At 43.8% G+C, this 15,849-nt stretch overlaps 3 protein-coding genes across 5 annotated transcripts; 1 reads left to right on the forward strand and 2 right to left on the reverse strand.

Annotated features, from left to right (window-relative positions):
* Positions 1-1,145: 1,145 nt before the first annotated feature.
* Positions 1,146-3,334, reverse strand: LOC6579507 (ras-like GTP-binding protein Rho1). 2 transcript variants are annotated; one of them, XM_044010828.1, is made up of 3 exons: positions 3,215-3,334; positions 1,611-1,841; positions 1,146-1,547 (listed from the first exon to the last, which is right to left on the reverse strand). In XM_044010828.1, the coding sequence occupies exons 1-3, from the start codon at positions 3,290-3,292 to the stop codon at positions 1,338-1,340; spliced, it is 519 nt and encodes a 172-aa protein (XP_043866763.1). In that variant the 5' UTR covers positions 3,293-3,334; the 3' UTR covers positions 1,146-1,337. The 2 variants fall into 2 exon arrangements, with proteins under 2 accessions (XP_043866763.1, XP_002005402.2); XM_002005366.4 differs by lacking the exon at positions 3,215-3,334 and adding an exon at positions 2,199-2,688.
* LOC6579508 (40S ribosomal protein S23) lies at positions 2,784-4,400 on the forward strand. Its single transcript, XM_002005367.4, has 3 exons — positions 2,784-2,878; positions 3,342-3,501; positions 3,731-4,400. The coding sequence occupies exons 1-3, from the start codon at positions 2,875-2,877 to the stop codon at positions 3,996-3,998; spliced, it is 432 nt and encodes a 143-aa protein (XP_002005403.1). The 5' UTR covers positions 2,784-2,874; the 3' UTR covers positions 3,999-4,400.
* On the reverse strand, positions 4,275-12,676 carry LOC6579510 (nucleoprotein TPR). 2 transcript variants are annotated; one of them, XM_002005368.4, is made up of 6 exons: positions 12,398-12,676; positions 8,432-11,580; positions 5,433-8,368; positions 5,031-5,368; positions 4,837-4,967; positions 4,275-4,766 (listed from the first exon to the last, which is right to left on the reverse strand). In XM_002005368.4, exons 1-6 carry the CDS (start codon positions 12,546-12,548, stop codon positions 4,416-4,418), a joined length of 7,056 nt encoding a protein of 2,351 aa, XP_002005404.1. In that variant the 5' UTR covers positions 12,549-12,676; the 3' UTR covers positions 4,275-4,415. The 2 variants fall into 2 exon arrangements, with proteins under 2 accessions (XP_002005404.1, XP_015019205.1); XM_015163719.3 differs by lacking the exon at positions 12,398-12,676 and adding an exon at positions 11,713-11,976.
* Between the last annotated feature and the right edge of the window lie 3,173 nt (positions 12,677-15,849).

Raw genomic sequence — 15,849 nt, forward strand, 5'->3', positions numbered from 1 at the left:
GCCAAAAAAACTAAACAACAACAACAGCAACAAACACACACACACAAACGCATACATTATACGTATACGCAATGTGATTTCGATTCCGATACCGATACCAATACAATCAAGTGTGTTGATTGTTGTTTCTTTTGCTGCTGTTGCTTCTTCTCAGAATTCTCTCAATTTCGATGCTATTTTTCTCATTTGTATCTTTTTTTTTTTAAGTTTTGTATCTCAGAAGAAGGGAAGTTTTTTCTTTCTGTTTTGTATGGATATCAGGCATGTTTGCCCGCTTGTGTTTATATTTGTATTAGTAATTATGGTATATTGAGTGTGTGTGCTGTGGCTTTTTCCACTAACAAGTTATTTTGAATGAGATCCATTCACGTTTTTTTCAGTTTTATTTCGACAGTTAACAGGTTACCGGCATAACACACACATACACACACTCAATTTTGGCTAAATGGCTTGAAATAATTGCCATAAATTATGAAATAGTTCAAGATATGAACTAGCATGATTGGACAGAAAAGACAAAACATCTAAAAAAAAAAAAAGCGCAAATCATGGGAATCGGTATTGGAATTCATTAAGCGTTCTATGAACTTCAAATAATTCAATGCGCGCACATGCGACCGACTGTTAAATGTGAAACCAAAAATAAACTCTAAAATAAGAGCTCTTATTTTGAATTATGCTTATCGCATGGCACAGTTTTTTTTTTTCATACCCTGGTTTTAATTTGACTTTTGGTCACTTCTCGAAATTTCCGTGATATAATATTGCATATAAGGCTTAACTTATCATACTCTATAGTGGGTATATTAGAAAATATTGGGCTTGGCACGTGATAGTGCTAAATACGAAGGTCTATCAGATGGTTGAATACGCTTTTCGGGTGCCTTGAATTTTAATTGATAAGCTACAGGTGATAAAAACGGCAAAACCCTTTCAGATCGAATTGCAAATTGGTGGAGTTGATTATTCCAATATTATATTAGATAAGATATTAATTTATTTCCCGCTATTCTATTGAAGAATAGGAAATAACTTGGGAAATACCAACTTATTATCCAGCCCAAAAATATTCTTTAACGTGTACTTCAAATTGAATTTTCTAAAGTACTTTTCCATTGCATTATCTATAAATATAAAAAAAGTTATAAAATCAGAAATATCTTTTATTAGTTTGTTTTCTTAACATTTTTCATATCATTCGTTAATTTGTTATAAGCGGCAGGAAATACTTTTTGATGAAAATTACCAACAAGTCTGTATAATATAATTTTAACGGATGGAGTCGAAAATGGATACGTAACTTTCGATAGGATACTTTTATCGATAATCATATTCAACTAGAGCAGCTTACACGATAAGCTCCAACATCCCGATCTCTTTTTTCTCTTTTTCACTTGTAGAGAGGCTCTGGTCGCTGTTTCAAAAACTTCCCGCACGCCCTCCTGCATTTTGGCTGAGCATTCGAGATATGCAAAAGCATTCACTATTTCAGCCATAGTAAAACCTTGTTCCGTTTGAACGGGTTGTTGCTTTTGTAAAGATAGTTCCTAATCGAAATAAAAAAAATGTGATTTAGTAAATACTTAAGACTTGGAGTTGATAACACTTGCCCTAATGGTATCCGGATCATGGCGCAAATCTCGTTTGTTTCCCACTAAAATAATGGGAACATTTGGACAAAAATGCTTCACCTCGGGTATCCATTTATCTTGAATATTCTCCAGCGAATCAGGTAAATCAATGGAGAAGCACATGACAATAACATCTGTATCCGGATAGCTTAAAAGACGCAAGCGATCATAATCCTCCTGACCAGCAGTATCCCACAGAGCCAATTCCACCTTGAGAAAAGAAAAACATATAAGTACAGCAAACATGTATTTTAGCCAAATATATGTATATATGTATAAATTTCGTATTGAAAGAGCACTTGAAACACAAATTCGGATTGCTGCTCAGAAAAGCAGCAGAGAATTGCGATAACCTCGACGTGAATCATACATTGAATAGGGGCCCAGCATATTGCGAAAACTAAAATAAGATCTGTACTAAATAACACTCTCTTTATATTTATATATGTATAGGCACACACATGAAGCATCAGTACAATATAAATAAAAAAGTGCGTATACCTGTAGCATTGCTCATTCTAGATAACAATGGCGTAGCTGTTTAGTGAATCAACTAATTAAACAAACCTGTGATCCTTCAACTTCCACATCTGCGACATATGTTTCGAAAACGGTTGGCACATAATCCAAGGGGAAACTATCTTTGCAAAAGACAGTCAAGAGGCACGTCTTGCCACATGCTCCATCGCCCACAATCACCAATTTTTTGCGAATTGAACTCATTTTGGGTGCACTCGAAAAAAAATTGTATTTTATCCGTAACGTATAACAAGAGAAATTGATGTTTGTCTAGGAACTGCCCGTTTGTTTAGTGAGTGTGGCTATATGAAATACCTTTTTGTTTATGAATTTTTGCTGCGCTACATAACAGATGCTAAGGAGTATGCATCAGTCAATAATATGATCTACTTTATGCTCTAAAAAATTGCACAAATCTTTTTTCTCGATTTTACACCATATTTTAATAGAAAATAAATTTAGCTATCAAAGCAAGTATATTATATATTTATAGGGTAAACAATGTTCGAATAACAGTTAAGTTATTGCATATTGTTATGGGTAGCACTTTGCAACAGAGTTGTTAGCGGCAAATGGCAGCGCCGAAAACTATCGGACCTCTTGTGTTCCATTTTCAAAATATCGATATATTCGAATCAGCTCTACAAACATTGCCGCGAAGAAGAGGAATTGAGCTCTTCCTCTTTCTTTTATTTCCGCCATTGCCTGAGATAGTTGGAAAAATATGGGTGAGTGGTTAAAAAAGAGTGATTTTTGTGATAAATACGCATATTGCGTTGTTAAACAAAGTGCAAAACAAATTTTAATAGTTGTGCAGCAGCAAATGTAAGTGAATACAAAAGAGCCGGCGTTTAAACTTGTTCAAAACTTCTCGAGCTACAATTTTGCAATTTGGGATACAATTTTGTGTCTGCAAAAAATCCGTTAATATTAAAAGAATCGTCTAACATATCAAGTTAATAAATTGTGTAATAGTCAAAGTGCTTTGTAATAGAATTATTATAATTGTTATTTGTACAAGATTTCATATTTATTCCAACACACAACGACGTATTCAAACTAACCTCAAATACCCGCCGCTCCATTTGCCATTTGTTTACATTGTGTTTGTTGTTCCTAAAACCAATTAGATGCATATACATTTGAGTGTATAAGTAAATGAACGAACAATAATGTGATTGTTATTTACAGGCAAGCCTAGAGGTCTGCGCACTGCCAGAAAGCATGTGAACCACCGTCGCGACCAGCGTTGGGCCGACAAGGACTACAAGAAGGCTCACTTGGGCACCAGATGGAAGGCCAATCCCTTCGGTGGTGCATCCCACGCCAAAGGCATTGTCCTTGAGAAGGTGTAAGTAACAGATTTATTCTAAATTTGTTAAGATTTTAATTTGAATTATTTGAACACATTCGATGTCTCGCAGTATATTTTTGTGTTTTGTTTATTATAAAAATCAAATCACAGGATTATACTGTGAGTTATCGGCTGAAACAACAACAAATTGAATTAAAATCATCTGCTAGCTATCATATTATTTTACTAACTAATTAAAACCTATTTTCATTCTCTCTGTTTGCAGTGGTGTTGAAGCCAAACAGCCCAACTCTGCCATCCGCAAGTGCGTGAGGGTTCAGCTGATCAAGAACGGCAAGAAGATTACCGCATTCGTGCCCCGTGACGGTAGCTTGAACTACATTGAGGAGAACGACGAGGTTTTGGTTGCCGGTTTCGGTCGTAAGGGCCACGCTGTCGGTGATATTCCCGGTGTCCGTTTCAAGGTCGTCAAAGTTGCCAACGTTTCCCTGTTGGCACTTTACAAGGAAAAGAAGGAGCGCCCAAGATCTTAGATGATGATACATCTATCAGTTTCCAGAGTTAGGGTTTAACAAATCTAAATAAACAAAACAAAAAAAAAACAACAAAACTGAAATCTTTGTATTCGACTCCTTTGCAGATTGATTAATGAAATATCTGCTTACAGTGGAAGGAAATGAAGATTAACTTCTAGGAACGTGGAATCTAGCCCGGGTATCTTAGCTGCATAGAGCAAAGAATAGCTTAGCCAGAAGGCAGGCTCTGACGGCGCTACACTTTCCTCTTTCATTTTGGGACATAATTCATAGTTTGTTTTGATACAATGTTGAGCATTTAATATTTGTATTTTGTATTTTCAGTTGGTCTTATATGTGTATTTAAATGCCTAGAGCCTTATGAACTACCAGTATGGATTAAAGTCAGCCTGTGCCAGACTCTTCGCTCTCTTCTCAAGGGTATCCGCCGGGGCCGCCGCCGGCATTGAAATTGTTTGGTCCGGGGCGACGCATGGGCCGACGGCCACGTGAACGATTGGCGAACATACGATTTGTGTTGGGTGATCCGCTGGGCATGTTGGGGTCTTGGTTACCTGGATGACCTCCGCGCATGTTGCCAGGCTGAGAATCACGCTGCCAGACAATGCGCGCCGGCCTGTTGGCATTGTTGTTGTTGTTATTATTGTTTGAATTGCCGCCACGCATCAAAGAGCGACCGCCGCGTCGTGTGGGCACTGTGCTGCGCAGCGTGCGGAAGCGTGTGTTCTCCGATGGAGACGTGGCCTCAGCTTCGCGACCTTCCTCCTGGTAAAATAAATACATTTGTAGATATTGATACTCTTCTTGGTGTACAATAAGCTATTTAGATGATTACCTCAACTTCAACAGCCTGTTTTTCGCCCTCTGATGAGACCCCATCGGCGCCCTCGTTTTCTTCCGAGGGTCCTTCGGCCTGGTTATCCGGGTTATCTGTCTCTACGGACTGACTGGTTCCCACATTTGGATCTGTGTGTTATTTATAGCTCAGTTAGTTATCGTTCTTTGCACAACAATCCCAACTCTACTTACTCTCATTGCTTTGTTGCTGGGAGTCCTCTGCCTGACCAGGAGCTGTCTCTTCGGCAAAGGCTTCATCTGCTTCGCTCACGTTCTCTGCACCGGCTGTCTCACTTTCATCTGACTTGTCTTTGGCCTCGGCAGCCTGACTGCTGGTGCTCTGTTCGGCGGCCTCGTTTGGCTTCTGCGGCGAGCTGGCGAGGGCGGCGGTGCAATCAACGCTCGTGCCGGCGCTTTCGTCTTCTGCTGCTGCGGCTTCTGCCACAGCTGTGCCATCGACCTCCGCCTCTACGCATGTGGTCTGTTCGCTAAAGTTGGATACTTGTGGGGAGCTGACGATTTCAACGGAGCTAAAATCGGGAAAGGCGAAAGTTATAGTCACAATCTTCATTAGAGTTCTATTGAGATGCTAACCTCTCAGTGCGACGTGCAGCTGCTGAGGATGTGGAAGGCGCCTGCTGTTTCCAGTTGGCCTCCGCTTGCGGCAATTGAAGGGCATTCGATTCGCCGCTGCCGCTGGTTATGGCCTGGCTTTGATTATTCTCTTGTGTGGAGACGGTGGCAGGCGAATCCTCGAGCAACTGTCCCTCGGCTTGAGCCTGCATCTGCACCTGTTCAATGTCGACTTCGTTGTGCTGATCAGGTGCATCGGCATTGTCTTCCATTTCGTTGTCCTGCTCGTAGGAGTCCTCGTAGCCCTCTTCCTGCTCAGCATCCCCGCCATCAATGGGCCCCAACACATCTTCTTCCTCATCATCAGAGTCTTCCACCTGAATATCATCCTCCTGGTCACGCTGCGACGATGTGGGCATCTGATCCACATCCATGCCAGAATCGCCAATATGCCCGGCAGACAGCTCTCCGCCGTGCATAGGCGCCCGCAGACGCTTTGCCAGCTTTACGATCTTTTCGGGCACACCCTCTTCAGCATTGGTGGAGGAGTCACCCTCCACATCACGGGGTCGCTTGGAGCATCCTGCCTGAGTGGTGGTTACATTGCTGCTGGATGGCGTGTGGCGACTGTGGCTGCTCACCACAGTGGATGAGCTGCTGCTGCTACCCGAGGTACTGGGCTGTTGTTGAATGCTCGCCTCCTGGACGCTAGGAACAGTTGGATTCTGTGTGGAAGTCGATGTGGTTGTGCTGCTAGAAGATGACGACGAGGAGCCCTCTACACGCGGTGAGACGAGTGCCACCACCTGCTGCTGTGTACCGCCCGCAAAGAGTTGTCCATCATTCTGTTGCGGATGCTGCACACTTTCCGCCTCTTGGGAGCTCTCCGCCGCAGCTGTCGCGCCCATGGGCGGAATGGCCGCCACGGCCACAGCCGCCGAACTGGTCGAGGGCATGTAATCTGTGTGCGATGATGTGGGCGACGAAGATGCCATCGACTCCAAGGTGGCACTGCCTGTGGTATGCACCTGCTGCTGTGGCGGCACTAAAGCCGTGTTGCCCACAGCGGAGGAGGAGCTGCTGCTGCTGCTGCTGCTACCCGAAGCAGCGGCAGCCGATGACGTGGACGTCGATGTCGAAGTAGAGGTAGAGGCGCCTGGCTGCTGGCTGGTGGGCAGTATGGCAGCCGTGCGACTGTTCTGCACCGAAATTGGACGAATGCTAGCCAGGGGCGTCTCTCCTCCACGCCATGGAGTGACCGTGGCCGATTGCTGAACGGTAGCCGAGCCAGACATGGGCTTCACATTGGCTGTGCGTGGCGAGGATTCGGAGATGTTGCCCTTCTCAACCATGCCCACAGAACTGGTTGATGGCTTAGTGGACTGCTGAGATCCGAGCTGGCGCTGCAGCTGATTGATTCTCATGTGAAGGGATTCATTTTCGCGCGTTAGACGAGCATTGATGTCCTTGTTGCTGGCAATGTGCTCCTGCAGCTCCTTCTCCAGACGTTGCACAGTCTCGTCGTAGCTGGTCTTGGTGCCTGCAAACGTTGTCTCCTGGTTGGCTAGCTCGGTCTTGGTTACGGTCAGCTCCTGCAGTAGGTGCTCGATCTTCTGCTTGGCCTCGCCGCCGTCCTGATCCATGTTGGAGCGTGACTTGAGATCATCGTACTCCTTCTGCAGCTGTTCGTGCTGCTCCTTGGTGCTGCGCATGGTATTGTTCAGTTCGTCCAACTCGGAACGCACCTTCTCCAGCTCGGCAACGGTATCGGTGCCGCCAGTCTGTGCCTGCAGGCCCGTATAGTAGTCCTTGTAGCGCTTTGCCAGCTTGCGCAGCATTAGCTCCTTGCTTTCCTTGTCCTGTATGGTCTTATCCTTGGACTCGAGCTCTTCCTGCGCCTTTAACAGCTCCTCCTCCTTCTGGAGCAGGCGATTCTTCAGCTCCATGATGTCCTGAGCGTGTCGCGTGTTCGCCTGCTTGAGCGCATTGGCCTCCTCCATCTGCTTCTTACGCGACTCATCCTGCAGCTGCAAAAGCTTGTTCAGCGCTGGCAGCTCGTTGTCCAAGCGTGCCTTGAGGGCAGCCAGTTCATCCGACTGTTTTTTGCTTGCTTCCTTTTCGGCAGTCAGCAGCTTGGCCAGATGCTCACGTTCTCCTTGCAAGCGCTTAAATTCCTCCGGGTTCCTGTTGCTCTTCTCGACCAGAGCATTGGCACGTTGACGCCACTTGATGGCCTCGGTGCGCAGCGAGGTGTTCTCCACATTCAGTTCCTCAATCTTGGATGTTAGCTCCTTGTTGCTGCACTGCAGCGGGAACAGCTCTTTCTCCAAGCTGCTAATGCGCTCCGTCAGCTCGCTCACCCGCTTGGTCAACGTATTGCGCTCCTCGCGTAGAATGCGATTGCTATCGGTGATGGCATTGAGGGTTTCTATCTTGCGTAGCACCGCCTCATGCTTGGCAGCTGAGACAACATCGGTTTCGCTCTTGGAGCGCTCCTGCTTGAGGTAACCATTCAACTCGTCCACCTTCTTCTGCAGAATCGTGTGCTCCGAGACGAGCCGTGCATTCTCTGCTTTTAGAATATCTAGTTTAGCCGCATACAGATCCTTCTCCTTGCGTAAGAATTTGATAATTTTCAGGAGCTGCTCGCTGTTCTTAACATCATCCAGAGCCGACGAGCTATTTAAATCCAAGGTGGAAGAGCTGTCGAGCAGCGAATCGTTGAGAGCATTTTGATTGGACGCCGACTTGGCGAGCGCCGCTAGCTTCGTGGTCAGTGCCTCAATCTGATCGTGCAGACTGGAGTTGAGCGCGTTCAAGTCAGCGACACGTTTCTCTGACTCTTCTTTCTCTTTTTGCAGCAGACCCTGAGCCTCGGAGTTTGCTTTTTTTAGTTCATCATGGGCTGCTTGCAGAGCTTCACGCCCGCACTTCAGTTGATTGAGTTCGTCTTGCATCTAGAAGCAAATATTATTTATTATTCAGTAGAGTCAATATCAGATCTTTGACTTTTAACATACCTTCAAGAAGTCCGCCTTGAATTTGGTCAGCTCCTGAATATCAGCGGAGTGTAGCATCATCTCATTTGCATACTTGACCTCGACGGAATTGAGGGATTCGGCCAGCGTTGAGTTCTCAGTGCGCAGGTTGCGAATGGTGCGACCCGATTCGGTCAGTTTCTCCAGCACAGTCTTGAGCTCCTCCTGGGTGGTCTTCAGCTGATCCGATTGATTGGTGGACTTGCTCTGTTCAGTTACATTGGCGAGCAGTAGTTCAGCCTCCAGATCTGTGACTCGTGTCTGCAGCTCAGCCTCAGAGCTCTTCAATTTCTTGATTTCTGCATCAGACTTGGCCACGGTCTCAGCGTGCATTTCATGCAATCGTTTGATTTCGCTCTCTGCGGACTGGGACATCTTGTAGAACTGATCGCCATGCTCGCGAGCCTTGGCTAGCTCCTTGGAGAGCGATTCAATTTCGATTCTGGCCTGTTCGTAACGCAGCTCGAATTCACGTGCCTTTTTATTAGCCGCTGTAATGGGATTCTCATCCTTGGATGGGGTGAGGCTCTCCTGCAACTTCTTGCTCAGCTCATTCACTTGGTTGACCTTCGCAGCGAGCTCCTCGCGAACTCCAAGGAGCTCTTGGTGCCACTTCTCAGCCTGTAGACGCTCTTCCTCTTTCAGTTTGTTGGCTGTTTCCGCTTGCCGCTTGAATTCATTCACCGTTTCGCGGAACTTCTCCTCCTCCTCTTGGAAATGACGACGCTGAGCGGACAGTTCACGCACTGTATCATCGAGACGCTGCTCGAGACGCAAGCGTCCCTCGGTCTCAGAGCGCTCCAGATTTGCTTTGATGAATTCCAAGTTGTTGAGTAGCAGCGCTTGGCTCTGGTGCTCACGATTGTAACCTTCCTTCTCGGCCTGCAGACGAGCCGTTGTCTCTTTGAGTATGCGATTCTCGTGGCGCAAGCTGTGTGCCTCAGTCTCGGATGCGACCTGTTTGCGATGGGCAGACATCACCTCGTCCTTGAGCATGTGCACGGTCTGCTCATGCTTAATGATCGTCTTCTCGTAGTTCTTGGTGCGATCCTCCAGAGCGGCTATTTGTTGTTTGTATGTGGCTATACCCTTGTGCAGCAGTTCCATTTGTTCCTTTTGGAACTCGGAGGCGTTCATCAGTTTGCAGTTGATGGACGTGAGCTCTCGGACCTCCTTGCGCATCGAATCAAATTGATCCTGAACAAGTGCATCATTCTTGCGCTTCTCGCTGGTATAGTAGTCGTAGTTCTCCTTGAGAGCTGCATACTTCTTCGCCTCATCGTCCAGTTGCTGCTCCAAGCTGCGTATACGTCGCTCCAACTTGGCTTCTGCCTCCAGCTGTTGCGTTTTCTCCACTGTCTTTGCTTGTTCCGATTGGGACTCGTCGATGAGCACGGTGGAGTCGTCCAAATCGATGATCTGGCTGCCTAACTTCTTTTGGGCATCGAAATAGAACTTCTTGTAGCGCTCACACTTGGCAATCAAGGTAGAAATTGTGTTGTTCTTCTGGTTAAGAGACTCCTCCATTTCGACCAGGCGCTTGGTGGCCTTCTCGAATTTCTCCTCGTATGCCTTCAGCTGCAGTTCATCGTTCTTTTGCTCATTGGCCTCCAGTTCGGATGTCAATTCACGGATTAGTGCCAGCAACTTCACATTCTGCTCCTGCAGCTCGACAATGGACTCGAATGTGACCAGATCTCGGCTGATAGCATCACTGGAGTTGTGTACGGCGCCGTGCGGTGTCTGGCTGCGAGATCGATTCACTCCAGCACGCAGACAATTAAGCTCATCCAGCAGCAAGCAAACTTGGCGACTCAAATCGACTTGCGATTGCTTCAGCTTTTTGTTCTCCTTGACGTGGCGCGTGACATCGAATTGTGCCTGCTCCAGCTCCTGTTCGAGTGCCAGCTTCTTGTCCACCAGCTCGTCCCGTTGTTGAAGCACCAGCTGATGCTCCTCGGTCAGTTTGCTGTAGTCTTCGTCCTGCTTCTTGAAGACAGGCGCACGCTCATTGATTTCATCCACAATTGATTTGATCTGCAACTTAAGTTGAGCATTCTCGCGATTCTTTGCTTCCAGCTCCTCGGAGTTCTTGGCGTACAGCGAGTACAGCTCGGTGAGCGACATGTCAGAGCGCATCAGACGACTGGCAACGGCAGCCGTCGGCGCCAATTTGCAAATGGCGCTCTCCAAGCTCTGCTCTTGTGCCTCTTTCAGCAGATCGTTCGCATGCGCAATCTCTGTCCTCAAAGACTCAATAGTTGCATTCTTTTCATTCAGCTCTTCGGCATGAGTCTGCTTCGCGAGCTGGAACTCTGCTTCTAGCTCACCATACTGATCCGTGGTATCGGTCAACATGCGCTTGAGATCCGAGATGCCCTTGAGCAGTTCGTTGCGCTCAGCGACATTCTCACTTTCTGTACTCTTATAGATCTCCACCAGCTTCTCTTTCGAGTCGAGTTCCTTTTTCAGCTTGTCCACAAACTTTTCGGTTGCCATATTGTGCTGGAACATGGTCTCATTGAGATCCTCAATTTTCTTATTCAAGTCTTCAATGGTCTTCGAGTACTGTGCATTCTGGTTCTGGACTATTTGCAGCTCATCGCACTTCTCCTTGAGCCGCACCTCCAAGTGCATGGTGTTCATAGCATGGTCACGTCGCAGATTCTGTAACTCGGCATTGTTGCGATTTAGATCGCTGCTGAGCACTTGAATCTCATTCTGCAACATGGCACGCTCGCTCTCCAAGCGCCGCTCCTTGATATCCAGCGATACCTCCTTGCTCTGCACCTCATCCAAACGGGCGATAGCCTCACACTTGGCTGTGATGGCAGCCCTTAGCTGCTGCTGATAAGTCTGCAGATCCTGCTTCAAGCGTTCCAACTCGCCATTCTGCCGCTCGATCACCTTCAGCAGTGAGTCACGCTCATCGACAAAAGATACCTTCTCCTTGCGCAATGTGGTCAAATTTTGATCGTAATTCTTAACAGATTCCAGCAGCTGATCACGCTCGGCAGACACTTGATCCAGCTGGTTGCGCAACTCGGCTACATTTTGCTCAAAGTTAGTAAACTTCACCTGGTTATCGAGTAGTTGGCTTTGCAGCTCTTCATTCTTTTGTTCTGTTTCAGCTGTTGACAGGAAGAGGAAGAAAAAATTTAGGCCACATTTTAGATTTTTGTGTTACAGTGGAAAAGTAACATTAAATATATATGCACATATATTATAGCTTAATAATTTCTTATTAAGACCACGTTACTCACTGAGACGATGCGCAGCGGCTCGCTCTTTACAATATTCATCAAAAAATCCGTCTATATACGATTTAAGTTTTTGCTGCACGCCGGTTGGCAGCTGCTCCAGCTCATCCGGCGCAAGAATTTGTTCCAGCGATTGCGGACCACTGAGATCCATAATTGGAATGCTCTTATTTTTTCAATGCAATATATAATTCCTTTATTTTCTCAATTTTATACCCAAAAAACAATTTTGCACAACTTTTGACGCGACGTACAAGCGAAAATTGCAATATATCTGGCAAGTGTGTACATATCAACTAAAGTCCCGTCATTTAAATGAACGAGTCATCAAATAAACAAACTGACTAGTTCGAAGATCATTAATAAAACGGAATACTAGCAGTTTTTCTTTGAACTAAAGTATAACATTGCTTAAAAATTGATGCAATTTCATTGTTTCTAATAATAAATAATAAAACAAATTTGTAACTGGAAACATTTATCAGTGGGAGCCAAGTAAATAATGAGCTGCGAGTATAATTCAAAATGAACCATAATTCTCTCCTCTAATGTCAGTGTGTCCCTATTAGCTGTCATTTTTATTTTTCTACTTAGCGCTTTTCTGACTTTTATATGTGCCGGCTTTTCTTAGCGTAAGTAAAAATAAAAGAGCAATTGTTAAGCTAATAAAAATGTTACTCTTACTTACCTAGGCGATTTGCTGCAGCTCGCTCCTTACAATATTCATCTGAAAATTTTTCAATGAATGCCGTCAGTTTTACTTGAACATTGTCTGGCACTAGTTGCAACTCCTCCGGCTGTAAAATATTGCTCAACGACTGTGTGCCATCGAAGTCCATATTGTTTTTTGTTGTAATGAAAATCTTCAGAACTGTTTAATTAATATTTTGCTCAGGTTAAACTTTATTATTTTGTCGGAGAAAAATCAGCGCGCGTCTTCACGTTCTTCACCATACCGACTTACCGACGTACTGAACACAAATATTGATGCATAGACGTATCGATAGCTGAATAGAAGAGGCAATGCAAAGAATCGATATTTTAGTGCTGGAAAGTGAACAGTGTACAGATTGCAGCACTATTACGCGCGTAATTTAATTAATGTAAAATATAATTTCAAATATGATAATTGTGAACGTTTTCGAATTTAATATTTTAATTTAGTAAGTGAATTCTAAATTGACATTTTCTTATTGATTGTTGTGTGGCTACTAATTTTGCTTTATTCAAGATTCTGCATACCTGTCTCATACCTACCGCAGCGGCTGTTTTGCCAAGGCAGATATTGCACACAACGACCTCATCATATTGGCTTACATAACCCGAAACGTTGAGCCAAAGCTAACAGACAGCAATCAGCATCAATGTGTGTGCTTCAGCTCTTCATTCAACAGAGACAGGACCAGAGGCACAGGCAGCAGAGGCAGAGGCAGCGGCAGAGGCAGCGTCTGGACCAACGTGTGCCGCGCTTCATCTCTGATAAGGGGCAACTGCACCTACAGCGATACTTCTTTGCGATCAGCGTACACTGAGCGAAATCGTATGGCCTGCAATCAACTGCCTGACTGTGTGGCCATCACAATTTCTTGCAGTGCAACGAACGGGCGATCTGCTTATCAATAATTTGTTTTCCTTTTTTTTTTTTTTGCTGCAGCATTTAGGCAGAGATTCGCTAGCGATAGCAGCTCAAGTGTCACACGCCCACATTTTTGGAGCAGCGGGCCAGAGGTTGCCGGTGCCGTTGCCGTTGCCTGGACCCGACTGCTGTGGCCTGCCCATGCAGCCATTTGCACATGCGCCACGCCAATAAACTTGTACCCACCACCGAGGCACGCTTTGATCCTCATCCACAGTCGTCTCCGTTGCCGACTTGAACTCCCAACTCAAAGGCGATCGGCACACGTTAGCTCTGTTGTTTATATTTTGTTGTTTCTTTCTCCTCTTTGCTCTGCCCAGTCTGTCCTCTTCCTGGACTGTCTTGGCCTGGGCTTTGGCTTTGGCTCTGGCTTGGGCTCGGGCTCGGGCTCGAGCTTGGGCCAGCGAGCGCCGGCGGCAATTATCGCGATATGATAAACAAATATTTTTGCATCTAACCCACGTCGCCGACTGAGGCAGCACAATTTCTGGCATTCTGGCGCTTAATTATGAACTCTGTGCCGAGTTTTTTTTCTTCTCTTTTTTTTCTGAATATGTGTGCTTAAATGTTTATGCGTGAATGCACTTTTACCAGGTTGGTAAGCAACTGGCTCTGGTTGTTGTTGCTGTTGCCGTTTGGCCAGGGCTTGGCCCAAGTTGCTGCAATATGCAATTTAGAAGCTTATCGCACTTTGGATACCAATCAGTCGGCATTTTGACTGCATGCAAAGTGGGTGGAGAAATGAAATAAAAATTAAATATGGCTCTATTTAAATATTATTAATTTGTATGTACATTGAATGAAGGTATTTTGAATTTGATATAAATTATGTAACACTTAAATTACATTGAAGAAGTCAGAGTAATATCTATAACACAATTATAATATAGAAAATCCCTTAAGATCCCTAAATTAAATTTAATAATATGAAGCGAATCAAATAAAAAATCTTAAAGTACCAACATTTTAAATTAAATATTTCTTATTTACAATTGTATATATAATAAATTTTAAATTATCATAGATTCTATGGAAAATAATATGGATTTTACAAATAAAATTCCAGTCAATAAAATTATTGTGAGTGCAGAAAGATTTATATATATATATGGAAGAATATATGGATAAATCTCTATAGAATTGATTAATAATCGAATATATATTTAATATATTTATACTGAAAGAGTATTTCATATTCAGCAAATAGAAATTTAGTGATTTTTTTACTGTCATATGAGATATGATTGAAAGATATTATACCTGAAATTCACTTATTTTGCATGAGATGTTGAAGTATATAGGAAGAAAGATATAATAGTAATATAAAGATTAAATTAGGTTTTGAGTTTATTAACTTGTTTAATTTAATATATTATAGAAAACTATTTTATTTACTTACAGTTTATTTTTGACTGTTTTATGTTTATAATTTACTAAATTATATTAAATTAAGTTTGTATGCAAATTTGGCGAGATAAAAAAGGTTAATATATTCAAATAATATGTTTAGAATATTTTCAATTCAAGTAAGTATATTTACTGCAATATAAAAATTTAAAATAAAATTAAATTTGGTATATATTTGGTTATGGTTTTAATGATATTTTAAATATTAAAAGTATATTCAATAAGTAACCTATTTTTCATTTATATATATATATTCGTTTTTAAACATATATTTTTAAAATTAAACAATATTAGATAAATTATATTAAATTAATTCAATAAATATATAAATATTATAAAAAAAAATATAATTACTAGTTAATATTATTATAATACCAAAATATTAAATTTCCTGTTATTTATTAATAAAACAAAACTCTCAACGCTTTTATCAAATGTTTTAAAATTCTCAGATTCGCTGATAACTTCATATAAATTTAGCTTGGCTACAAAGCAGCCGCATTTTACAATATTTGCATACGCTGCTCTATGAGTGTCTGTGTGTGTGTCTTTACGAGCATGTGTAAGTATGGGGCTGGTATACACACCAATGCACACACACATGCGCACGTTTGGGGGCCTCCACCAATTGAAACAAACCAAATGCAAAGTCGTCTCTCCCACAACACATTAAATGCCGAGAACAGGTTTTCGTGCTTTCGTTGTATGCGACAAACTGCCCAGAGCTCTGACAAACGATCGTAGCTGAAAAGGGAGAGGGAGAGGGCGAGCGAGAGAGGGCGAGGTTGAGCGGGAGAGGAAGCTCTCTGCTCGGAGACGCTTTAAAATACTCGCAAAGCGACGAGCAGGAATATTAAATAAGTCTGTTTCATTTGATTCAAAAGAACTTGCCGCACGCCTGTTGCTCGGCCTGAGTTCGAGCTCGAGCTCGGTCTCGGGCTGCGGCTGCGGCTGCGTCTGCGTCTGCGTCTGTGACTGTGGCTGAAGCTGAGGCACACTTGCCCCAGAATGAGACTGCGTCGTTCGCTTCGTTCCGCTTAGCTGGGCAGCTGACAGTGCCACTGCCAGTGCCGCAGTCGCTGCCTGCTGCTGCTGCT

Source organism: Drosophila mojavensis, unplaced genomic scaffold (assembly GCF_018153725.1).
Source record: "Drosophila mojavensis isolate 15081-1352.22 unplaced genomic scaffold, ASM1815372v1 contig_80, whole genome shotgun sequence".
Taxonomy (NCBI): domain Eukaryota; kingdom Metazoa; phylum Arthropoda; class Insecta; order Diptera; family Drosophilidae; genus Drosophila; species Drosophila mojavensis.